The 25,225-nt window shown below is 54.9% G+C and overlaps 2 protein-coding genes across 2 annotated transcripts; both read left to right on the forward strand.

The window, feature by feature from the left end:
- Window positions 1–1,401: 1,401 nt before the first annotated feature.
- Window positions 1,402–4,623, forward strand: SOX12 (SRY-box transcription factor 12). The gene has a single exon (XM_049651004.1). The coding sequence runs from the start codon at window positions 1,781–1,783 to the stop codon at window positions 2,723–2,725; it is 945 nt and encodes a 314-aa protein (XP_049506961.1). The 5' UTR covers window positions 1,402–1,780; the 3' UTR covers window positions 2,726–4,623.
- A 5,938-nt stretch (window positions 4,624–10,561) lies between these two features.
- On the forward strand, window positions 10,562–23,844 carry NRSN2 (neurensin 2). The gene is made up of 4 exons (XM_049651005.1): window positions 10,562–10,710; window positions 14,465–14,663; window positions 19,690–19,884; window positions 22,100–23,844. The coding sequence occupies exons 2-4, from the start codon at window positions 14,574–14,576 to the stop codon at window positions 22,523–22,525; spliced, it is 711 nt and encodes a 236-aa protein (XP_049506962.1). The 5' UTR covers window positions 10,562–10,710; window positions 14,465–14,573; the 3' UTR covers window positions 22,526–23,844.
- The last annotated feature ends 1,381 nt before the right edge of the window (window positions 23,845–25,225 follow it).

A 25,225-nucleotide genomic window follows, 5' to 3' on the forward strand; every position in this document is an offset into this window, starting at 1 on the left:
CCTCCCGCCGGCCACACGCTCCCATTTCCCTCCCGGGCACCCAGAGCATCACCCCGCCCCCCGCGTCTGCGGAGCCGCACCTCAGCCCTTCCTCCCTGCTCTACACCCTCCAACTGGGCTCTCTGCCCCAACCCGCCCAGTGGTGGGTGAGGTCTGTCGCCAGGCTCTCCACTCTCCGCCCCGGACAGTGCCCACTACGCCCCAGCAGAAAGACACTTTAGAGGACCTCGTCCCGATCCCTCCCAGCTCCTAGTCCTGAGGGGCGAGGCCTACGCGCCCCCTCCCATCGCCCAGGCCCATGGCGCCGTGAAGGTGACCTCCCCCGGGGGCAGCACAGGGCCCGCGGTTCCCGAGCCGGCTCACACGTGGTGAACTGGGAGCGCGCAGCCCCTCCCCGCCACGCGCCTAGAGCATGCGTCGCGGACACGCCCCTCGCGCTGGCTCCGCCCCCGTGCCCGCGCACGCTTCTCCAGACCCAGGAGGGGCGTCGCGCCCTTGTCCGCACCCGGCGGGTGGCTGTGTAGGTTGGGACCTGGGGATGGGACACTCACGCATCCTCGAACCTCGCCTGAGGACTGTGAAAAATCAGTTAGTCAGCCCTGCTCAGGACCCTTGGCTGGTAGGCGAGATGATCCAGCGACTCGCTCCAGCGAGATGCGCTGAGCTGGGAAGAGAGGGAGGGACTGCGAGCCTAGGATTCGAACCTTACTAGTCTGCGTGTCTTTCTTGTTCTGAATCCGGAAAATAGGCGTCCTATTCCTTTCTTTCTCAGGACTCTTGTGGGGCTTCAAACGAGGTTTAAAATAATATGAAAGCGCTTCGTTCATTGAGTCCAAAGCATTTGTCGAGCCTCTGTGTGGCTGGACCCTATGTGTAGTAGGCAGGGGCTACATCTCTGAAACGATGACACTGTACTCTTGAGCTTTCCCGAGCCTGAGTGCCCCCACATTGTCCTGGGACTGTGCAGAAAGACGCTCCTGAAAGAGGAGGGGGCGGACGTCCCACCTGGCGGCAGGTGTCACAGAATAAGCTAAAATTTCAAAGGCAACGTGGGGCGGGAGCTTTCGGAGGCAGATGGGAAGCACGCTCCGCGTTCCCCCACCCTCCTTCCAGTCCCCAGCCTAAGAAAAGAAACCAACCTCATCCGACACCCTCCAACCCAGCGAGACCGCCCAGCCCCGCAGCCCGAGCTCCGCCCCGCCCCGGCAGCCAGCGATTGGGAGATGCAAATACCAGCTTCTCTGCCCAGCAACGGGTGACGCGCCGCCTGAGCGCGAGGCGTGGCCCGGCCGCAGCCCAAGCGGGCACCTCGGTGTTTACACGGGGCGGCCCCGCGCGCGCCGCAGCGGCCCGCAGACGGCGAGGGGGAGGGGTGGCGCGCGCGCCGGCGGGGCCGCGCGGGGAGAAAGACACTGGAAGGCGGCGGGGCGGGGAGCGGCGCGCGCGGGCCGCGGCGGAGCAGGAGACTGAGAGGAGAGCCCGCGGGGGCCGGAGGGTGCGATTCCTCCGCCCCCGCAAAACAATGTGCAGCGTGCGGCTGGGCGCAACTTGCCGGAGGCGGCGGGGGCGCGCCGAGCCCGCCTGAGACCGCGCCGCTGACCTTCTCCCCCCGCCGTCCGTTGGGCCCGAGCGCCCAGCTCCTCGCTCCCCAGCTCGCGGGGGCCGGGCCGAGCTGCGGGGCGGGGCCGCCCCTCCGTCGCTGCTGCCTCCTCCCCCACCCCCAGCCGCGGAGGATGCGGACGGCCCCCGGCGGCGTCTAGCGGCCCCGGGCCCAGGCGCGATGGTGCAGCAGCGGGGCGCGAGGGCCAAGCGGGACGGCGGGCCGCCGCCCCCGGGGCCCGGGCCGGCCGAGGAGGGGGCGCGTGAGCCCGGCTGGTGCAAGACGCCGAGCGGCCACATTAAGAGACCGATGAACGCGTTCATGGTGTGGTCGCAGCACGAGCGGCGGAAGATCATGGACCAGTGGCCCGACATGCACAACGCCGAGATCTCCAAGCGCCTGGGCCGCCGCTGGCAGCTGCTGCAGGACTCGGAGAAGATCCCGTTTGTGCGGGAGGCGGAGCGGCTGCGCCTCAAGCACATGGCGGATTACCCGGACTACAAGTACCGGCCGCGCAAAAAGAGCAAGGGGGCGCCCGCCAAGGCGCGGCCCCGCCCCCCCGGCGGCGGTGGTGGCGGCAGCCGGCTCAAGCCCGGGCCGCAGCTGCCTGGCCGCGGGGGCCGCCGAGCAGCGGGCGGGCCTTTGGGGGGCAGCGCGGCGGCGCCCGAGGACGACGACGAGGACGAAGACGAGGAGCTGCTGGAAGTGCGCCTGGTCGAGACCCCAGGGAGGGAGCTGTGGAGGATGGTCCCAGCGGGGCGGGCTGCCCGGGGACCCGCGGAGCGCGCCCAGGGGCCGTCGGGCGAGGGGGCGGCTGTCACCGCCGCCTCCCCCACTCCGTCGGAGGACGAGGAGCCAGAGGAAGAAGAGGAGGAGGCGGCGGCGGTGGAGGAAGGCGAAGAGGAGACGGTGGCGTCGGGGGAGGAGCCGCTGGGCTTTCTGTCCAGACTGCCCCCCGGCCCCGCCGGCCTGGACTGCAGCGCCCTGGACCGCGACCCGGACCTGCCGCCCCCCTCGGGCACGTCGCATTTCGAGTTCCCGGACTACTGCACCCCCGAAGTTACCGAGATGATCGCGGGGGACTGGCGCCCGTCTAGCATCGCCGACCTGGTTTTCACCTACTGAGCCCACCGTCAGCGGGGCGCGCACGCCCCCAAACCAGCTGTTTACATACAGGAATCAGGTATTGGGGCCCCTCGGAGGCCGAGGCTGGCACCCCATCTCCCGCGCAGCCTCCCCCCTCCCAGACGTGCCCATCCCCCTCAAACCCAGACATGCCCCTCCCCCGCAGACACACCCCAAGGCAGCCCAACCCCCACTCTTTCCCTGACGTCCAAGCCCCGCCCCGTCTTGCCCCCTCCCGCACAGCCACCAGCAGCCAGCCCCCCTCCGTTACACCTCCCGTCCACTCCTACAGACCTGCACCCCTCCCCCCACCTCGCACACGCCCCTCCTCGTGGCCGGAGGACACGCCCCTGCCCTTGCTCCCGATCCCTCCGCCTTCGTCCAGCCCGCCTCCTCTCTGGTTTAGGGGGGCGCTGCGGCTGGGCGGCACCGCGCGCTCCTCCCAAACCCCTTCGCTCCCCTCCCCCGAGCGCTGGGGCCCGCCCCCTTCTCGCGCATGCTTAATGCTTCTTAGGAGGAGGGGGCCGGTCCCAGTTGAACCGCAAGCCTCTGTGGCCCGCTCCGGGAAGAAGTGGGGCGGGCATTGAGCGATCCTAAGAAATCTTTTGATCCGGGAGCCGCGGCTTCCTTTCAACCCGACGGGGCGTCTCTGCCTTAATGGGAGGAGCACTAGGAAAGGGGAGAAAGAGACTAGCTGGCCCGGAAGGGTTGGGTTTGGCGCTTGGAACTCTCCCTAAGTGGCATAACCCCTTTTCCTTGCGGGGTTACCCAGACTGACGTGCACCCTCCCGCCTGCTAGACACACACCGCTAGACTGCCTCCACAGTCTACCTTGGCACCCAGAAACTTGCCTTTTCTTTCCCCCATCCGGGAATTGGGAATAGGGTCTTCATCTGGAACTGCACCACGAGAGGACCGCCCAAGAAAGCTCTGAACCAAGGCAATTATCAGTCTATTTGGGGACAAGGGCCTTGCTGCTCTCCACCCCCATCCCAAGTGCCCCTTCACGTTAAGGCACACTCCCAGCCTGGACTCCTCCCTTAAGCCCACCGCCCTTTTCTATCACTCAAGTCCTGTGCCCACAGTGACCGTATTCAGTGGGAGAAGCTGAGGCACGTTGGTACGGGGGCGGGGGTGTTGAGACTGAGGCATGAGAGCAGACGGAGTGACAAGAAGAGACCCACTTTTGAACAGCTGGCTTGAGACCATCGACTGGGCCAGTGACACCGAAGGGAGGGGCAGAGTAGTGGAGGTGTGCTGTTTGCGCCTGTTTTTCCGTGTGAAAAATCTGGATAGCGCTGCTGTCGGAGGAGGTTGTGTCCGGTTCGAGGTGCCCTCGGGGACCCCTGCCCCAAATTCCCCCTCTTGCTCCCCAACTCTCCGCTCAAGTCCCGCCCCTCCGGCCTCCCCATACCCCCTTTTGCCCTCACTACCTGTATCTCACCGGCGTGTGTTCATCCTCCTGGGTGTGCACACACTCTCATTCACACACACAAATCTCAGGAACAAACGGTCCCAGAGTCCTCCTGGACCCCTGCCCAGGGTCTCTGCAGGTCTCTGCCCCACGCGTTCCCGTCGCTGACAAAGCCACCAGCTGCCTCCTTTAAGCTTGGTGCTCCGGCTCTGGGCCTTTCTCGCGCTCTCTCTCTGTCTTTCTCTTTCTCTCTTTCTCTCTCTCTCTCTCTCTTTTTTTTTTTTTTTAAGAAAAACAACAACAACAAAAAGACAATGAAAAAAACCCAGAAAACGTCATGTGAGTGAAGAGATGTCACTGTCTGTGGTCTTGGAGAACTAGTCTAGTAGCTGAGGGGAGGGGTCCCCCGATCTGGGGCACTGGCACCCACAGCAGGACTTCGCCAGTCTGATGCCAGGACTGAATAAAGTGTATTTGCCCCGACCTTGCCCTGTGGTTCTACATGTCTGTGCCTTTCCTCAACCCTCCCCCAGACAGTTTGCCAGATTGAAGTCCATGTGCAGAAAGAGCTGGGGGTCGCTGGGCAAGGCACCTGGCCCCTTTAGGCCTCTGTCTCCCTCTGTCTCAGGACTCCCTGGTCTTGATTAAGGGTGACACATTCATTCCCCACAGGGCCAGGCAGGTAATGTCCATGAGAGAGTCTGGGTAGACACTCTGCGGGGACAGCTGCTCTCCTCCCGCCAGTTGTGACCTTGTGGGAAGGCAACCCACGGTGGCCTGGTTTTTCAAGAGAAGGTAGAAATCTGGATGTTTCTGTGAACATCTCAACTACAAAATGAAAGCTGACTCTGTTATCTTTATTTATTTATTTTTATTTGTTTCATTTTTTTGACACGATTCTCTTTAAATCCTCGTGGACCAAATGAAACAAGTGTCGCAGGCATCCCTGGCCCAAGGGGGCCCGTTTGACCCTGCCCTTCATGAGAATTAAGAAGGGTCGGGCCACATCGTCTGGGCTCAAAAGCCCCAGCACCACCACCACTGAGCATCTGTGTGACCTTGAGCAAATTCACTTCACCCTGACTCTTCTCTCAATATGAATAACATGAAAATGATAACAGTACCTTCTTCAGGGTGAAATGAAGTTCGAGGTGAGCAGCATTTAACAAGGTGCCCCCTGAAATATATTACTCCATTTGTCCAGAAGAGGAAACGGGGTCAGGGTGGTGCAGCAACCTGCAGGAGGGCCTGCAAGCGGCCAAGGTCAAAGTCAGGGCCCCGCATCTTGGTTCTCTGCCCTGGCGGAGTGTCATGTCAGGGTGCTGCCTCTCCTTCCCTGTTTGAATCCACAGATGGCGTTAGGCTGTCAGCGCAGGGCCTGGGCTGGCGGGGTTGGTCCCAGAGCCGGCCCGTCATTGGCCTGCAGTGTAGATTTATTGAATGACTAAAAGAGAAGCAACAGAAGCCACAGCGATTCCTGTCCTTGAGATTCTTACCAGCGTGTTTTGGAAACCGAGGAAAGCCTTTTCAAACTCTGTCCCCCTCCCCCCCCCCCCCCCCCCCCCCCCCCCCCCCCCCCCCCCCCCCCCCCCAGTGCCTCCACTGCCAGGTCCAGTGGATTCCTGAGGTTGGACAGAGCCTGTGTCCCCTGTAAGAACGAAGGCCAAGTGTGCAGACCTCATCGAGAGAGGGTATTTGGGGACTGGGGTACACATAGACGCGTTAAAAGAGGACGATAGCAGGTTTGGGAGGGCTGGGTGCGTACAGAAAGGGGGTGTCTGGTTGGGGGAGGTGCAAGAATTCCAGTCCTCTGGCTCAGCCTCTGATTGAAAGCAAGATGGGAAAAAAAAAAAAAAAAATCCCTCCAGGAAGAGTTGAGAAGTTGAGGAAGATAGAGATGGGTGTCACCCTTGAACCCCTTTTAAGGAGCACTTCCCTGGCTGTGAGGAATCTGGTCAGCGGATGGCCTCCAGCTGCCAAGATCCACTAGCCCTAGGGCAGCCCGTGTCTGGTGGCCCAGGGGGATCAGGTAGAAACGCCTGGCCATTCCTGTCCAGTGTGGGGACACGCTGACAGGCAGTACTTGCACCACCCACCCCTCCGGACACTCACCCAGGGCCCCCGGGGTGGCCGAGGTTTTGCCAGGCCTGCAGCGCAGTTCGACCTCCTGTACCCAACCTTGCTTCCTCCCTCTTCTTTTCACAGGTGTTTATATCCCTAATAAATCTCTTGCACCCCATACTCCCGTCTCCGTGTCTGCTTCGGGGGAAACTCAATCTGCAACGAAGGGTGCCAGGGGCTGGACAGCGGGGCTTGGGCCACTGGCCCTATAACCACAGCTGGGCACTTTCTGCTGGCTCCGTCCCTGGGAGGGGTTCCTTCCCTTCTCCACACACACCGGCAGCCCCAACCTCAAGGTTGCACCCTTTCCAGTTGGGATCGATTAGAAACTGCAGTCTCAGCCTACCAGTCACCCCGGATCTCTCCCCTAGTGAAAGCTGGAAACAGGGAGGTTGTCTGTCTTTTTGCCCTTGGGAATGTGGGGGCGGGTCGAGCGCCTGGCGGGGGGGGGGGGGGATAGTCCTAGATCTCTGTGGGACCTTGGGCAAGGCTCCTTTGCAGGCCTTAGTTCCCAGACACAAAGTTGGGGAGGGGCCCGCTTATTGTTACGGGAGACCATTTATTGTTATGTTATCTCGGTCTTTCCATTTCAGAAGGAAATGGATTCTGACCTGTAAGAGGTGGGGAGAGACCTGCTTATGCGGACTCTGGGGACACCTAGAGGCTGGAAGGAGTAAGAAACATTCGAGGGTGAGGGGCGGGGTGTGTCCCCCTCCAGTCTCTGTTCACGCGGTCATTGACTCATCTCTGTAGGGTCCCAGGCCTGGGCTATTTGCACCATCTTGGTTCCAAGGTTTTAAAAACACCTGTATGTTGATGGGTTAGTTATCTATTGCTGGGTAACAAAGTGCCACAAACAGCCTAAAACAACATGCATTTATTGTTTGAGTCTCTGTGGGCCGGGCAAGGCTTAGCCAGGCTCTCTGTTCAGAATCTCACAGGGCTGCGTCAAGGTGTTGGCTGGGGCTGCATTCCTTTACGGAACTCAGCGTCTGCTTCCGGATTCACCTGGTGGTGGGCAGAGTTCAGTTCCCTGGGGTCAAAGTCCCTGTGTTCTTCTGGGCTGTCGGTGCCATTATTGTAAGGGCCACTCACAGTTTCTGTCTTCCCAGGTGCTGTCACAGAGTGGCACCTTATTTTGCCAAGGACAGCGAAGAGAATCTTCTTGCAGCTTCTAGTTGCTTGGTCCAGGGAAGGATCTTCTTCATTCATTCATTCACTCACTCATTCATTTTTAAAGTAATTTCTGCATCCAACACGGGGCTGGAACTCATGACCTCATGCCCCCAAAATCAAGAGTCATATGCTCTACCGACTGAATCAGCCAGACATTCCAGGAAAGGCTCTCTTTTCTTTTTATTTATGTAGTTACTTATTTTAATTTTAAGGGAAGGCTCTCTTTTAAAGGGCTCGCTTGAGGGGCGCCTCGGTGGTTCAGTTGGTCGGGCATCAACTTTGGCTCAGGTCGTCTCACGGTTCATGAGTTTGAGCCCAGCATCGGGCTCTCTGCTATGAGCATAGAGCCCACTTCAGATCCTCTCTCTCTCTCTCTCTCTCTCTCTCTCTCTTGCTCTCGCTCTCGCTCTCTCTCTCTGCCCCGCCCCTGCTCACACTTTGTTTCTCTCAAAAATAAATAAACATTAAAAAAATAAACAAATGACTCACTTGATTAGATTGGGCCCACCCAGGAAAATCTCTCTTTTGATGAATTAAAAATCAACTAATTGGGGACCTCACTTCTGCAAAATCCCTTCCCCTTTGTCACATAATGTAACCTAATCGCCTGAATGACATCCATTGTGCTCCCTGGTCTCACCCATACAGAGAGGAACTGGTTTTGTTGGGCATCCACACCAGCAGGTGGAATCTTGAGGCTATCTTGGAATTCTACTTACCATAGCTGTGGATTCTCAAGCCCGAATCTCCATCCTGCTGCTGCCAGACTCTTATGTCTAGCTGCCTTCTTATCATCTCCACCGGGGTATTTAATTGGCACCTCAAACTTGGCATAGCTAAACCTGAATTCTGGTTTCCATGGTCCTCCCAAGCCTGCTCTGCACCCACATCTTTGTTGGCTAAAAGACTAAAAGGCTGGGGCGCCTGGGTGGCTCAGTCGGTTAAGCGTCCGACTTCAGCTCAGGTCACGATCTCGCGGTCTGTGAGTTCGAGCCCCTCGTCGGGCTCTGGGCTGATGGCTCAGAGCCTGGAGCCTGCTTCCGATTCTGTGTCTCCCTCTCTCTCTGCCCCTCCCCTGTTCATGCTCTGTCTCTCTCTGTTTCAAAAATAAATAAACGTTAAAAAAAAAATTAAAAAAAAAAAAAAGACTAAAAGGCCAACAATCTCTTGGTGATCCTGGGCTCCTCTTTTCCCCCATAGCTTCATATCCCTCATCCCTGTTGACTACACTTCCAAAGTGTGTCCTGTGTCCTATCACTTCTCACCTTTTCAATGGCCACCCTCATGATCCCCGCCCCCCGCCCCATCCTTGCTTTCTCCTTTGCCTCAATCACCGTCTTGCCTCAATCACTCATTCGCTCACCCATTCAACAAACATTCATCATGGGTCTGCTTTTACCAGGCTCTGTGCTGGGTGTACAAAGGTGAAAAAAACCAGACATGGTCTGTCCTTACTGAACTCACAGTCCTGAGGAGGAGAAAGACGCATAAACAGAGGGCTGGAAATGCATTGTTGGAGATGGACAGTGGGGCTGGCGGTGGGGGGGGGGGTGGTGGTGGTGGTGGGGAACACAGGAGGCACTTAATCCAGACATGGAGCAGGGCGCGTCAGGTCACTTCACGGAGAAGGCGATGCTTAAGCTGTAACTGACCCCTCAGTACGTTGTTGCCATTTTAGAACATGGCTACAAGTTCTTTGACATTCCTTCCATAAATTTCCTGCCTCTTGAGTCTGGACTGGCCTTCGTGATCCACTTGTAACCAATAAGATGTAGCAGAAAGATGCTGTAGGTTTCTACACTGAACCACCACCTAAGAAGTCCAACACCCCTGGGGCGCCTGGGTGGCTCAGTCGGTTAAGCGTCCGACTTCGGCTCAGGTCATGATCTCGCGGTCCGTGAGTTCAAGCCCCACGTCAGGCTCTGTGCTGACAGCTCAGAGCCTGGAGCCTGTTTCAGATTCTGTGTCTCCCTCTCTCTCTGACCCTCCCCCGTTCATGCTCTGTCTCTCTCTGTCTCAAAAATAAATAAACGTTAAAAAAAAAAAAAAAGAGTATATTAGAAGTCCAACACCCCTAAGGTCGTCATGCAGTGAAGAAGCCCAAAACCTATGGAGAGACTCCATGCAGGTGCTCCAGGTGACAAGGGCACCTGCCCAGGTGCCAGATGAGTGAAGAAGCCTCCAGGTGATTCTAGCCCATAGTCATTTAAGTCACTCCCAGCTGAAGCAGTGTCTTCCCAGCTGAGGCCCAGCCACCATGGAGCAGAGACAAGCCATCCCCTCTTACCTTGTCTAAATTCCTGACCCACAGAGTCCATGGACATAATGGAACGGTGGTTATTCACACTACTAAGTTTGGGGGGCAGTTCAGTCTGTAGCAATTATAACTAGAACGATAAGATTAAGCGGATTCAGGTGAAGGAAAAAGCTTTCTAGACACCAGCAACCGCAAGGGGAAAGGCTCCGCGAAAGAAGGTGACATGGAAGGGAGTTGGCTGTGGCTGGCTGGAGGGGGCGGTGGCGAGAGAGGAGACAGACTGACAAGAGCATGAAGGGCCTTGAGGGCACTGAGACTTTGTCCTGGGTCTCCACACTGCAGCCCGAGGGGGTCTTTGGAAAACACATGGGACCACGGCTGAAAACCATTCAGTGACTCCCCATTACCCTCAGGATCAAGTCTAAGATTCTTGGCCTGGCATTCAAGGCCTTTCACAGTTGACTTCCTTATTGTTTTATAGACTCTTCCTCAGCTATCAGCTCTACCCTAAAACTCTGCCTCAGCCCTGCCAGGTCACTCCCCATGACGATGCCCTCCTATGCCATTTGTCTTTGCTCTTGTTGAGAAACCGGGGGGAATCTGGGCTAATCATCTTGCCTTTTGAGGCCTTAGTTTCCCTATCTATTCAGTTAGGGGGTTGGAGCAGAAGTGTCTAAGAGCATATCCAGTCTGGCGATCAGGGAGACTATGAAAAGGAGGGGGAAAGCTGCTCGCAACCCAAACCTGCCTGTCTAGCTTCTTTTAGGTTGCCTAGCAATGGATGCCAACCGTCTCCCCCATTCTAGAAGGTTTCTTAGCAACCCAGTTTCTCACCCTCGGTTGTTTTCAAGGTTTCCTGTTAACTAAATGAATGCTAAGTTCTGCTCTTTCTCCTCCAAGAAATTCTGCGGCCAAGGATCTCTTTGGAGACCTGGGTCTCATTGGCCAGAACTAATCACATGGCTTTGTCTAACTTCAAGGGAACTGGGAAATATATGTGAAGCACACGGAAATTTGGTGAGCAGTCCATGTCCCTACGACAGTGTTTAAATAAAACCTCTTTGACAAGGTGACATATGAGCAGAGATCTGAATAAAGCCAGAAGCTAGTCATGCAGATATCTGGAGAAAGATCAGTCAAGACAGAGAAACAAACAAGTACAAAGGCTCTGAAGCCTTGAGATAGGAGTTTGCCTGATGTGCTTGGCTCATTCTAGGAATAGCAAGGATGCCAGTGTGGCTGGAGTAGTGAGTGAGGGAACGGAAGAAGATGAGATCAAGGAGGTAGGTAAGGTTGTGGGGGAGGGGCAACCGTAGGTCCTAGTAAGAACTGGTTTGGCATAGTCATTGCTGCGTAACAGACCGTCTGTCAACTTAATGGCCCAACACTGTTTTATTCTCTCTCAAGATACTGTGGGTTTACGGGATTCAATGGGATAATTCCGCTCACACGATGTCATCTGGGGGCTCGAGTGGGCTTACACGTCTAAGATGACTCACTTACACGATGCTGTTCATTCAGTGTGGTGTTTGGTGTTAGCTGCGGGCTGGGAGTTTGTCTGGGGTGCCAGCAGGAGCACCAGCGTGTGGCCTCTCCATGTGGCTTGGGCGTCTTCAGCGTGGGGACTGGAGTCCAAGAAGGAGCTTTCCAGAAGGGAGTGTCCCAAGAGGGAGAAGAGGAAGCTGGTCTTCTTGAAAGCTAAGTCCAGAACAGGCACGACATTGCTCCCACCACATTGGGTTGGTTGAAGCAGTCGCCAGGGCCAGCTCTGAAGAGAAATAAACTCCAGCTCTTGAAGGGCAAAGGGACAGAGAGTTCGTGGCCATCTTTATTCCACCAGTTTTCTCCCTCTTGCCCTGAGTAAGATGAGATGTCAGTACAGGGTTTGGGGCAGGGAATGAGACTCCCCTATGAGAATCTGACTCATGCTTTAAGGATCCTTGTGGCTACAGTGTAGAGAAGGGACCCAATAGGGGGGCAGCGCAGAAGCACTAGGTGAAAAGGGATAGATGATGGGAGTCTGAGATGGCAGTCATGCCCAATGTAGGGCCCTGGCAGCAAGTTTGTCCCACTGACACCTGACTGTCCAATAAGGTGGCCACTAGCCACAGGTGACTATTTAAACTTAAATTTAAGGTAATTAAGGTTGGGGCGCTTGGGTGGCTCAGTCGTTAAGCGACCGACACTTGGTTTCAGCTTGGGTCACGATCTCATGGTTTCGTGAGTTCAAGCCCCACATCGGGCTCCGTGCTGGCTGCTGGGAGCCTGCTTGAGATTCTCTCTCTCCCTCTCTCTCTCTCTCCGCCCTTCCCCCACTCGTGCTGTCTCTGCCTCTCTCAAAATAAATAAACTTAAAAATTAAAAAAAAAAAGTACTTAAGGTTAGGGGGCACCTGGGGGGCTCAGTCGGTAGAGCGTGTGACTCTTGATGTCAAGGTCGTGAGTTCAAGCCCCACGTTGGGTGTAAATCGTACTTCCAAATAAATAAATAAATATAGGGGTGCTGGGGTGGCTCAGTTGGTTAAGCATCCGACTTCAGCCCAGGTCATGATCTCACAGCTCATGAATTGGAGCCCCACATCGGGCTCTCTGCTGTCAGCACAGAGCCTGCTCCAGATCATGTGTCCCCCCTCTTTCTCTGCCCCTCCCCCACTTCTCTCTCTCTCTCAAAAATAAACATTTAAATAAATAAGGTTAAACAAAATTCGATTCATCAGTCACACTAGCCCCATTGCAAATGCTTAATAGCTAAATATGGCCTGTTCAGGCAGCACAGATCTAGGACATTCCCTTCTTTGCAGAAACTTCTATTGGATAGCACTGGCTTAGTGAACCTTCTCACCTCTTACCGGGTTCTACATCTAAAGTCTTTGACTACAATATCCCACACTCTGACCTCAGACTCCCTTTCTTCCCATCCACCTATTTTTGGACATCACTGAGCTCCTCTGTCTGGAACCCCTGCATCTTCTGCCCCACCTGTCCCGGAGGACCTACCCCAGGAGCTGGGGTACCAGCAGCCTCTTTCTTCATTCCCAGGTCTCCTGAAACTGCCGAAGAAAGTCACAGCCGCGCACGCTGTGGCTTCTACAGATCGTGGCCTCAGAGCGATCAGAGCAAATTCAGATTCTGCCACATTGTGAATGAATGACCTCAGGCAAGTGGCGTCATAAGGTTGCTGAGAAGATAAATTACCCTGGCACATAGTAAATGCTCAGTAAGTGATATCCGTCCCCACCACCACCATCATTATTACTGATCATTCCAAATCTTTACCACCCTTTAAAAATTGTGGTAAAACATACATAACATAAAATTTCTCCCTAATGATAGTACATTCACGATGTTGTGCATCCATCACCGCTATCTCGTTCTATAATATTTCCATCACTCTGAAAGGAAACCCATTAAGCAGCCACTCTCCATTCCTCCCTTCCCCTAGCCTCTAGGAACCACTAATCTGTTCTCTGTCTCTGGATTTTCGGACTCTGGATATTTCATATATATGGAAACATACAATATATGGCCTTTTGTGGCTGGTTCACCACCCTTTTTAAGCCTCCTGTTGAACTAAAACTTTCTCTTTCTTTTTATTTCGTATTTTATTTTATTTTATTTTTTATTTTTTTAACGTTTTATTTATTTTTGAGACAGGGAGAGACAGAGCATGAATGGGGGAGGGTCAGAGAGAGGGAGACACAGAATCTGAAACAGGCTCCAGGCTCTGAACTGTCAGCACAGAGCCCGACGCGGGGCTCAAACCCACGGACCGCGAGATCATGACCCGAGCCGAAGTCGGCCGCCTAACCGACTGAGCCACCCAGGCGCCCCTCGTATTTTATTTTTTAAGTAACCTCTAAACCCAACGTGGGGCTCAAACTCACTACCCCACGATCAAGTTTGGCAGCAAGTTTGTCCCACCGACACCTGACTGTCCAACATGATGGCCACTAGCCACATGTGACTGTTTAAAAAATTTAAAGTAACTAAGATCAACTCCAAGATCCAAGAGTCGCATGTTCCACTGACTGAGCCATCCGGTACTCCTAAAACCTTCCTCTTTCTTTTCTTTCTTTTTTTTTTTTAAGTTTGTTTGTTTCTTTGTTTGTTTGCTTAGAGAATGCAAGGAGGGGTGGGGCCGAGAGAGAGAGGGAGAGAGAGAATCCCAAGCAGGCTCCACACTGTCAGCGCACAGCCCAACATGGCGCTTGAACCCATGAGCCGCGAGATCCTGACCTGAGCCAGAATCAAGAGTCAGACACTTAACCGCTTAATGACTGAGCCACCCATAAACCTTCCTCTTAGTGGATGATGTTTCTTGTTTTTCTCCAGAGCATTCGATTTATCAGATGTCGTCACTCAACTTCCTACCCTTGTCACCTATAAACTAAGGTGACCATACTAGTATTAGGGACAATTTGTTGAGTTATTACTCTGGTCCAGGTGCTGCACTAAGGGTCTTATATGAACACCTCATTTCACTCTTACAACTCTTCTGAAAGGCAACTACTAATATTACCTCTATTTTACGGTCAGGGAAACTGAGGCTCAGAGCCGTTAAATCATGGGAGTACCAAGTGGCAGAACCAAGATTCAAACCTGGACCTGAAAGACTCCAGAGTTCAACTCACAACCGCTACCCTGTATCTCTTCTCAGTGGCCACCCTCTCTCCTTTCCCCGGGTCTCAGAGAATACTGGATCCTTCCTGTGCTGGCTCAAGGCCAGCCTATCCTCCTGTACGCTTGACCTCATCCCTTCCTGTTGCCTCCAGAACTTCCAGAACCCTCTCCACTACCATCGGAGCTGAAACTGACTTGAACAGCTGTGGACTGGAATCATCTGGTTGCTTCTTCACTCACTTATCTGATGCCTGAACTGGAATGACTGAAAGAGCAAGGTCTGCTGGGAATGGTTGCTTCACGTGGGCTCTCCACGTGGTTTTGGCTTCCTCACAGCATGGCAGCCTCGAGGTAAACAGACTTCTTGCATGGCTCCTCTTGTGTCCAAGAGCTAGAGTTCCAGGGGAAGTGCACATCCTTTTTTTTTTTTTTAACGTTTATTTATTTTTGAGAGACAGAGACAGCATGAGCAGGGGGAGGGGCAGAGAAAGAGGGAGACCCAGAATCTGAAGCAGGTTCCAGGCTCTGAGTTGTCAGTGCAGAGCCTGACGCGAGGCTCGAACTCAAGAACCGCGAGATCATGACCTGAGCCAAAATCAGATGCCCAAACCCACTAAGCCACCCAGGCGCCCCCCTGCATGTTCTTTTATGTCCTAGCCTTGGGAGTCAGAGCCTCACTTGTCCCAGGCAGTCATCAGCTCACCCAAGATACTAACAGAGGGTACGTGGACCCCAGCCTTCCATGGGAGAAGTGCTAAAGAATTTGTTGCCATGTTTTAAAACCAGCACAGGTCGTTTCCAATGCTTCTTCAGCTTCACCTCCTGTCACTCTTTGAGGCCTTTAGTTTGGGGCTCCAGGACTTCCTGTCTCTGTCCATCTGTCTGTCTGCCTGCCTCTGTCTCTCTCACACACACACAGTTAGACTAAGTAGTACGTGTAAAGCACTTAGACAAGCCCTTCACACATAACAAGCAGCATATATTTGTTACTATTACTAGTCTGTGTTCAGTGAATGTTTGTTGAGCTGCCTACCCAATGCCAAGCAATACGTGAGGCTCTGGGATACAGCAGTGAACGAAAAAGATCTGGCCTCATCTCGCAGAGTTTATTCATCCCTGTGTCCCTGCCCCCAGCACATGGAGAGATAGAATGCATGCTCAAGGCATGAAGGCATGTTTGTGCAATGGTGCCTGAAGAAGCTCAGAGCAGTGCGGTAACTTTCCTAAGAGCACACAGCAGCAAGTGTGGGACAAAACCAAGGCTGTGGGCACGTGACAAGGAATGAAGTAGACACAATTGCCAAGGCCTGGCTGTCCAGAGAGATGGGCCATAGGCACGCGCTGCCCAGGGTGGAACTCGCAGGTTAGAAGCAAGAACAAGGGAGGCCATCTCATTGGCTCCTTCCAGAGGAGACATGAAGCTTCTCTCCCAACCCCTTCTCCCCAACCCCAGCTCCCTTCTCAAGATGAGAGGGGCTGATCCTTAGCAAGGGACAGGGGCTCAAAGAGGAAAAGAGAGTGGAGAGAGGATACGGACTCAGTGAGAGGTGAGGGCCCCAGGGAGAGGTAGGGGGCCCCTGAGAGCGAGATGGGGCTCAGCCATGGGTGAGGGCTGAGAGAGAGAGAGCTGGAGTCTCTGGAGAAGGGGGGGAGGGCTCTGCAAGAAGAGCGTTTGTCTACTGGCTTAGGGGCTCCATGCAGGGGACGGAGACCCAGAGAGGGGAGTGAGGCTACAAGGAGGAAGTGAGGGCTCAGCGAAGGCGAGGGTCTTCAGGCAGAGGGATGGGAGATTGAGGGAGTGATGGAGAGTCAGATGTGGAGTTTCAGGGGCTGCGGGAGGGGGTGGGTTCCAGGGAGGCCTGGGGGTTTCCGCGAGGGGTCTGGGGTCTCAGAGAGAGAAGGGAACTCTGGAAAGAGACAGGGGCTCTCCATCCTGCAGGGGTGCGCCATCTGCAGAGCCAGGCCGTGGGGCGGGCGCCCCCCTCCCACCCTCGTGTCACCCCCGCCCCCGACTGCGGCGCAGGCGCCGACAGAACCGGCTTCGGCTCGGCTCTCTCGCTCCGGCTCCCGCTCCGCGGAGACCGCAGGCAGAGAGGTGAGCTCAGCCCTGCTCCGCGCGGGGCCCGACCCCCCACTCCGCCTTCTCCCGGGTTCCGGGGAACCCCACCCGCGCCCGCATCCCCAGCACGGCCACGTCCAGCCCCAGACGGGACGGCGGCGCCCAAGCCTCGGCGTTGCCTCGGGCTTTAGGAGGTGAGGTCCCAGAGAAGCAGCAGGGGGCAGAGGTCTCACCAGCCGCCTCGCCCAGAGACCCCTCAGGGCTGAGAGGATGGGAGGAGGCTTCAGAGGACAGACCCGTAGCCACCTCTCTCCTAAAACCCATCCCCACCCCTCCGTGCCTCGGTTTCCCCCTGGGAGAAAGGATGCAGTTAATCTTGCCCAGGGAACTGGTGGTCCGGTCAGAAACAGTGGTGCGGTGGAGAGAGGGGAGGAACTGGCCGGATTTCGCTGGCCTCGCCCCCCAGGAGGGAGCCCCTACTCCCAACCTGGGCTGCGCCGGACACTGAGGCGGGCGGGTCTGGGGGTCTGGGAAGGAGAACCGAGCGAGGCCGTGCCGGCGAGAGATTCCATCCATCTTCAGGCCGTCCCGCCTGTCACTCTCGCGTACGCCTCCCTCCGCCGGCCTCCGCCGCAGTCTCCCCCCTCGGACTCTGCAGCCCCCTCCTCTTCCCGCTCCCCCCCTCGCCGAGCTCCTCCCTCCTCCCGCCTAGGGACACCTCCCCAGCGTTTCCTATGGCAACCCACGTCCTGGGTATCCGCGCGGTGTCCCGAGCATCCTCCCTCTCCCTCCCCCTGACCGCCCGACCCCCTCCTCGCAACCTCGGCAGGGGAGGAGGAGGGGCCAGGCCGACGGGGAGGCAGCGCCAAGGTCACCTTCCTTCCCCATTGCCAGCAAGATTGAGTGATTAGGTGTATTTGGGGGAGAGGGACCGTGAGAGTTGCAGGGGAGGAGCTAATCCAGACCAACAATTCCGGGGCGTCCCCTCCCTGCCCCTTCCCCTAGGGTCTTTTAATAGTCGCCGCTTTGACTCTGACTGCCCCTCTGGCCCCCATGCATCCCCCTCTACCCGGGGCCTCCAGAGAGCCGCGGCCGGGGGGAGGGTCCCTCGCTGGCCACACCCCCTGGGAACCCCGCCCCCTCCCTCTCAGGGAGATTCCTGTTCTCTCCAGGGACCACTCGCCCTCTTCCTCCGTCTTTCGTTTTTGGTCTATGCCTTTTCCCATCCTCTGTCCAAAGAAAAAAAATTGTGCCCTTTCCTTTTCTTCCTTTTCCCCGAGTTTTGAGTGAGGATGGTGAAGAACCGCGATTTATAGACAGGCCTTGAGAAGAGCCCTTCTGGCGCTTGTGTGGATCCCTGGGGACTCCAAGAATCGCCCCAACACACGCTTACGCTCTGCGTGTCTTTGTGTGTTCTTGTTTGTCTGTGGCGTGTCTTTGAATGTGGGTGTCTGTGTGTCTGTTTCTGTGTCCTGTGCGTGTCTCTATGTGGTGTATGTGTGCCTGCGGGGGTATGTTTCTGCCATGTTTGTGTATCCGTGTTGCTGTGTGTCTGTGCGTCAATCTGTGCGTCTCTGATGTGTGTGTGTGTGTGTGTGCGCGCGCGCGCGCGCGCGCCTGTCTGTACTGTGTATGTGTGTGCTGGTGAGTCTCTCTATGCAGGAAACTGAAGGCCACATTGATTGGAAATTGAGGGGGAGGAGGGCTAGAAATTATCTTATCTTTCAGTAGAAGTGCCTTGCTTTATTTTGTTTGAAGCTGTTAAGAGGTGTTGGTGCAGGAGCCCAGTCCGTCCCCCTCACAAACCCCTCTTCCCCCCAACCCACCCCTCTCCCCATCCCTCACTTTGGTTTTAGTCCTCTCCGTGTGTGCATACGCAAGTACTTTCCGTGACTCAGTCCTCAGGGTCTCCATCTGTGAAAAGAGAGATTCTTAAGATTAGCGGTTGCCAGAGGAGGGGGGGTGGGTGGGGGGGTGGGGGGGGCAGGGGGGGCAAAACGGGTGAAGGTGGTCAAAGGTACAAACTCCAGTTAGAAAACAAGTAAGTTACGAGGACATGATGTACAGCATGGTGACTGCAGTTAATAATGCTGTGCTGCATATTTGAAAGTTGCTGAGAGAGTTGCTCTTAAAGGTTCTCATTACAAGGAAAGAAATTTATTGGTAACTACGCATGGTAACAGATGTTAACTAGACTTATGGCGATCATTACAAATACCAAATCATTATGCTGTACACCTGAAACTAATATGATGTTATATGTCAATTACACCTCAATAAAAACGTCTTATTAAAAAAGAGGGGCTCGGGGCGCCTGGGTGGCTCAGTCGGTTGAGCATCCGACTTCGGGTCAGGTCGTGATCTCACGGTCCGTGAGTTCGAGCCCCGCGTCGGGTTCTGTGCTGACAGCTCAGAGCCTGGAGCCTGCTTCTGATTCTGTGTCTCCCTCTCTCTCTCTGACCCTCCCCCGTTCATGCTCTCTCTCTCTCTGTCTCAAAAATAAATAAACATTAAAAAAAAAAATTAAAAAAAAAAAAGAGGGGCTCGTAGATAGGTTTCCCTAGAAATCTAACAACCCTTGAGCCTCAGAGGGCCCCTGGCTTTCACCACGTCTGGAGTCAAGATTTCCTGGGACTTGGAGGCTGTTGCTTTGTGAGGGGCAGCCCTGGGGAGGGATTTTTTTTTTTTTTAGAGCCTTGCACCTTGGGAGCTCAGCCTGATTGGGCAAAGTGTCAGCCATGACAGTCACCCCCAAGAGTACCCTGAAAACGGAGAAGATTTTGAGGGGAGATAGGGATGAGAACCTCTTGCTTCAGATACGGAGCTCAAAAAGTTTAGGATTAAAAATAATAATGAAGAAATTACAGGAATAGTAACTGCAACAGCTGCCATTCCTTGGCCTCAGATACAGTGTGAAGCGGGTGTGATTATCAGCCTTGCTTTACAGATGAGGAAACCGAGGTTTGGAGAGGTGAAAGCATTTGTCTAAAGTCACACAGCCAGGAAGTGGTGGATCTGGGATTCCAACCCAGTCAGTCAGGCTCCCGAACCCACAGTGCCAGCCACTGGGTAGCTTCCAGACTAAACAAGTACAATTTGTTGGCGCCTACAATTGTCAAGCACTGGGCTCAGTGTTCCTGCGCATTGGCTCATTCACAGTGTACGTGGGGAAAGACAAACCAGCATCTAGAAAGCCGGGCTGTGTTATGAGTGTGGGTTATCTAAAATGGGAGGAAGAGCGGAGGAGGTACAAAGATTCAGGGGGCCTGGGAGGGTTTCACTGGGCCCTCTGCCCACTGCACCTTGCTTCCTCCACAGAGATCCATGATGCCAAACTGTGACCGTTCCTGCGGCTGTAGCCGCGGCCCCAACGTGGAAGACGGCAAATGGTATGGGGTCCGCTCCTATCTGCACCTTTTCTATGAAGACTGTGCAGGTATGGCCCTCAGCGATGACCCTGAGGGGCCTCCTGTCCTGTGTCCCCGCCGACCCTGGCCCTCACTGTGCTGGAAGGTAAGGCCAGAGGAGGAGCTACTCATGTGATTTCCTGTGACTGCAGAGAGGACATGGGATCAGTGGATAGAAAGGAGAGGGATGATATAGCAGATATAGGCGTCTTGCTTGTGCAACAAACAACAGCAACAAACACCCAACTGGGGGCGGGGCGGTGCCTGCCTGGCTCAGTCGGTAGAGCATGCAACTCTTGACCTCAGGGTCATGAGTTCAAGCCCCACCTTGGGTGTGGAGCCTACTTAAAAAAAAAATTGCCAAATGGCTACTGTTGAGAAGTCATTCAACACCATACAAATTTGGGGCGCCTGGCCGGCTCAGCCGGTAGAGCGTGCAGCTCTTGATCTTTGGGTTGTAGGTTTGAGCCCCACACTGGGTGTAGAGATTACTTAAAAATAAAATCTTGAAAACACACACACACACACACACACACACACACACACACACAACTCAAATGGATTTAAACAGTAGACCAGAGGTGGAGCAACTTCAGGTAAGGTTCAATCCAGCAGTGCAAACCGGCACCCCGAGGACTCAAGATTTCTCTTAGTCTTTAGGCTCCCCGTGGTGCCCCCATCCAGGTGGCCCCCGCTAGGTTTCAGGATCCCCAGATAGCTGCTACTTTGCTGACCCTCTGGGTTTCCCTCCACACTACCCACGGGAAATCAGAATTTCCTCCAGCCTTTCCTTCAGAAACAAAAACAAAAACAATGCTTTTCATTTCCAGAAGTCCTGTCAAGCATTGCATTGGCTCTGACTGGGTCACTTGCCCGTCTCTCAACTGATCGCTATGGCCACAGGGAAAGGAGATACTGACTGGCATGAACTGGGGTTCATCTCCGTTAAATCCTACTGTGGTTTCACAGTGATATATTGGGGTACTGTTGCCAGGCCGGGGAAGACAGGGGGGAAACAATCGGTGTCTCTAACAACCAGGGAGAGAGGTCAGTCAGGGCACACAGTGTGGGGAAAAGTGTGGAGATGGCAGTAAGCTGAGTGCCTACCCTGGGTGTAGCTCTTTGCTAATACTGTACGGAGACCGAGGCAGGGGTCCCTTTCCCTCTGCTTTCAAATGGCTTCTCTCCAGGCGGGGAGGCAAAGTGTCAAGCTATCTACAGTGAATGCACAATCCCAGGCCAAAGGATCAGAGGGTGCCAGGAGAGGAGATACTGTCAGTGCCTGGGGTGATCAGGGAAGAGCAAAAGAAAAGTGAGTCCGTAGCTTAAAATTTTGAGCATCTTCTAATTCCCGGGCAGGGAGCGAGGCTCTTGCGCACAGAGAATTTAAGATGCGGTCCCTGTTCTCTAGCAGCTCCTAGCAGTGCTTCGTTTAGTCATTCTGCAAACATTCCCTCAGCTCCTGCTCTTTACCGGCACCGTGCTAGGAAGACACCGCGTGACCCAAAACAGACAGTGTCTGTTGTCATAGCTCCCCGGGCCCTCTTTCCAGCGGGGCAGGCAGACATCGCTTACACGGTAACAAAAGTACATGTGCAAGGGGCATCTGGGGGGCTCAGTTGGTTAAGTGTCCAGCTCTTGATTTCAGCTGACGTCATGATCTCACGGTTCGTGAGAGCAAGCCCTGAGTCTAGATTCTGTGCTGAGCACGGAGCCTGCTTGGGCCTCTCTCTCTCTCTCTTGTCTGCCCCTCCCCCACTCATTCTTGAGCGTGTGTGCTCCCTCTCTCAACATAAATAAAGTGTAGAAAATAAATAAATGGGCAAGAAAGTAGATGTTCAAGTGTGCACCAAGGTGAGTGCACTGAAGAACAAACGTGCAGTGTTTGTATGAATCCAAAGCAGGGGACGGGACCCACTCCAGGAGCATCCTGGAAGGCTTCCCTGAGGAGGTGAGGTTTGAGATGAGATCTGGGGGATGTGTAGGAGTTATCCCAACAGAGAGATGGGGGTAGATGGGACAGAGAGAAGAGATGGGGCCTAAATAATGATGGCGGGAAACTCAAGGTGGGCAGGAGAAACCTACTAAGTGGTTCCTAAGTGGGAGTCGGGAAGGACATTGATCAAGGGGCCTCAAGATTCCCAAGAGAACATGATATCTTGTGCCCCTCATCAGTTAGGTCCTAGAAGGTATGTTCTGTGACTCCCCTGTGATTCCCATCTCTAAGGTTAGACCAAGGAGTTACCTTTAAGTCCACTTGGGATCACCTTGGGGCCCCCCACTGACCCTGACTACCTCCCAATCTGTCTGCCTCTCTCCAGATCAGCCTGTCTACGGGGACCCTTCTTCTGTTGCTGGGTGTGGCGGCCCTGACCACTGGCTACGCAGTGCCCCCCAAGCTGGAGGGCATCGGAGAGGGGGAATTCCTGGTGCTGGATCAGCGGGCAGCCGATTACAACCAGGCCCTGGGCACCTGCCGTTTGGCAGGCACGGTACTCTGCGTGGCAGCTGGGATCCTGCTGGCCATTTGCCTGGTTTGGGCTGTGGCCGGCTGGCTGAGCCAGGACACCAAGGCAGAACCCTTGGACGCCGAAGCTGATGGCCACGTGGAGATCTTCGGGGACGAGCCAGAGCAACAGCTGTCCCCCATCTTCCGCGATGCCAATGGCCAGTCTTGGTTTTCACCACCTGCCAGCCCCTTTGGGCAATCCTCTGTGCAGACCATCCAGCCCAAGAGGGACTCTTGAGCTGCCCACAAGGCTAGAGGGGGAGCCAGACCTGGGGTCTGGACCATTCCTCTGTCCCATCACACCCTGCCCTCCAACTGTGTCCCTAACTTCTCCCTGAGAAGCAGGTCCCTTTCACTTATGCCCCCATAAGATCCAGCTCCAGGTCAGAGAGGCTGGAGCTCAGATCCCAGTGCCCCTTCCCAGGGATTGGGCCCCAACTCATCCAAGATGCCAACTTTCCCCAAGTCCTCCCCAAACTTCCCTCCTTTTCAAGGCCCTTCAGGAGTAGAAAACATCCCCCTCAATCTCTCCTTACTCTGCTCTGACCTTGGGCAAACCCCTTACCCTTGCAGACCATCAGTCCTGTCTATGTACTATGAGGGGATTGGCTCAGATTCTGGAGTTCCATGACTTTCCTATTCTACCCAGATAAAAGCATTACTCTCCATAGGCAATGTTGGGGGGAAAGGTGGTAGGGTCATCCTCTTTGCCTAAACCCTTCATCTGTCAGCTGCCCCAGGATGCCTGAGGATGGGTCAAAAACCCCCACTTGGACTTCTCCAGGATGGTGCGAAAACAGTCACCTCCTTCAGAACGTTTTCGACGTCCATTTTGGCATCAGAGCCCCTCAGTCCCCCCTCCCCATCGTGGGCTATTATTAGCCCCAGTTTACAGATGAGGTGACTGGGGGAGGCTGGCAGTCTGCAGGAATTAGGACCCACATCTTCAGCCTCCTCCTGGGCCAGCTCTTGTTCTACACATATGGAACAGGGGGCCTGCTGGACAGCTTCCTGGCTTCCAGGGGGCCTCAAGGGTTGGGGGACAGTTTGGGCCCAGAGAGCCTGGCTGGAGGCTTGATGGTCCCTGGTGGCTCAGAAGATGATTTGGACATGAGTTTAAATGGTTTATAAGAGCCAGGGGTCAGGAGAACTGGGATGTCTTTGCCGCTGAAAATCCACTCATCTAGAAACCATCACCCACAGGTTACCCACAGGTCCTGACCTCACCCTGTAACAAATGTGCCCTGCTGGGCCCCCAGCAAGCACCTCCGTCCTGCAGTCTCCCTGGCCAGACGCATCATCTCCATTCTCACCACTAGAGGGAGCTCCAAGACAGCCGGAGAGAGGCGCCGATGGCCTCCGCCCCATACCCTCCCCCTTCGGTCGCACCTCCAGCCAGGAGGGGGTCTCCCGGGAGGGTCCTCCGTTCTCCCCCACCCGGCCGGCACTACTGCCCTGGTGCCCCACGTCCCTTCCCCATCCTGCCCACCCCTTCCGTGTTGCCTTCCCTTTCAATAAACAGCTGGGATGGATACTGACTTTGCTTCTTTTCTCCCTGAGCTTGGGACAAGGGTAAGGAGGAGAAAAGACTGTTAAAGCACCTACCAGGTGCTGGGCACTTACATCCACTATTTCGCATTCGCCTCTCACGCTAATTCTCCGAGAAAGGGGACTATTGTTTTCGTTTTACAGATGACTTAACTAATGATCAGAGAAGTGACCCAAGGGTGGGTTTACATGCTAATTTGTTGGGAAGGAAATTTCTCCAGCATCCTCACTGCTCCCATCCCCGAGAGGGATATGAGGCCAGGAGTACTGGGAGAGAGAGCCGGAGCCAAAGCTGGGCAACAGGAACAGCTAACCCCTACTAGCACTTAAGGAACACCGGGCGCTCTCAGTGCCTTACAAACAGATTATTTTCCCCAAACCCTGCTCCCAGGCTGCAGGTTTGTATTTCCAACTGCCTTCGCCTGAGGGTTGAGGCCTCGCCCAACTATCCCAAACTGTTCCTGTCAACCCTCCCCTCCAGATCCACCCCTGCAGGAACTACCCACCCCCAGCCCCCTGCTTGCTCTAGCCAAACCCCTGGAGCGAACTTGGCTCCTGTCTTTTCCTCATGCTCCAATCCAACCCGGAGGCTAGCCCACCTTGGGAATACAGCCTGACCCCACCCCTCCTCACCATCCTTTCAGCTTCTCCCTGGCCTGAGCCACCATCAACTTTCTCTGAGATTATTGCACCAGCTTCTCCCTGGTCTCCCCAGTCTCCCAGCTTTCCCCCTCTGTGCTCCCTCACCACCCCCACCCCCCCAAGTCTAACCTCAGCAGAGCAGACAGATCCGGGTATAACCATGCCCTTTCTCTGCTCAGAACCTCCATGGCTTCCATCTCACACAGTAAAACCAAAGTCTTGGGTGGCCTGTAAGGTCTTACATGATTTACTGACACTCCCTTCCCCCTTTCTTCCCCTGTGACCTCAGCTCTCTCCCTCCTTGTCTCCTCTCCCACCTCTTTGTTGTTCCTCCAACATCAAGGCCAACTCCTGCCCCAGGCCTTTGCATAGCTGTTCCTTCTGCTGATACATTTTCCCCAGCTCACCAGCGGGCCAACTCCCTCACCCGCTTCAAGACTGCACAAACGCCCCCCTTTTCAGCGAGGCCTTCCCTGAACAGCCTGTTGTAAAATGCGACCATGCCCTCATTCCTTATTCCCTTTGGAGTTTGGTTTTTGCTTTCCTATAGCATTTATCACCTTTCAGTATACTATATCGCTTACCTATTAGTGTTTGCCACTTGTCTACCCCCTGCCGCAGTATGATCTCCACAAGAAGGAGGATCTTTCCTTGCTCTATTTACTGGCATGTCCCAAGTGCCTAGAAAATGTCTGGCACATAGTAGATACTCAATAAAATGGGTTGAATCAATCAATCATAGTTTTAT

The sequence above is a fragment of the Panthera uncia genome, assembly GCF_023721935.1.
Source record: "Panthera uncia isolate 11264 chromosome A3 unlocalized genomic scaffold, Puncia_PCG_1.0 HiC_scaffold_11, whole genome shotgun sequence".
NCBI classification, from domain to species: Eukaryota; Metazoa; Chordata; class Mammalia; order Carnivora; family Felidae; genus Panthera; species Panthera uncia.

What these genes read in the sequence shown, in the direction of transcription:
- SOX12 (XM_049651004.1), top strand. Translation starts at nt 1,781, where the DNA reads ATGGTGCAGCAGCGGGGCGCGAGGGCCAAGCGGGACGGCGGGCCGCCG.
- NRSN2 (XM_049651005.1), top strand. Translation starts at nt 14,574, where the DNA reads ATGACTGAAAGAGCAAGGTCTGCTGGGAATGGTTGCTTCACGTGGGCT. An exon ending in CACAGCATGGCAGCCTCGAG is followed by an intron (nt 14,664 to 19,689) that starts GTAAACAGACTT and finishes CTTCCTCCACAG; the next exon opens with AGATCCATGATGCCAAACTG. An exon ending in GGCCCTCACTGTGCTGGAAG is followed by an intron (nt 19,885 to 22,099) that starts GTAAGGCCAGAG and finishes GCCTCTCTCCAG; the next exon opens with ATCAGCCTGTCTACGGGGAC.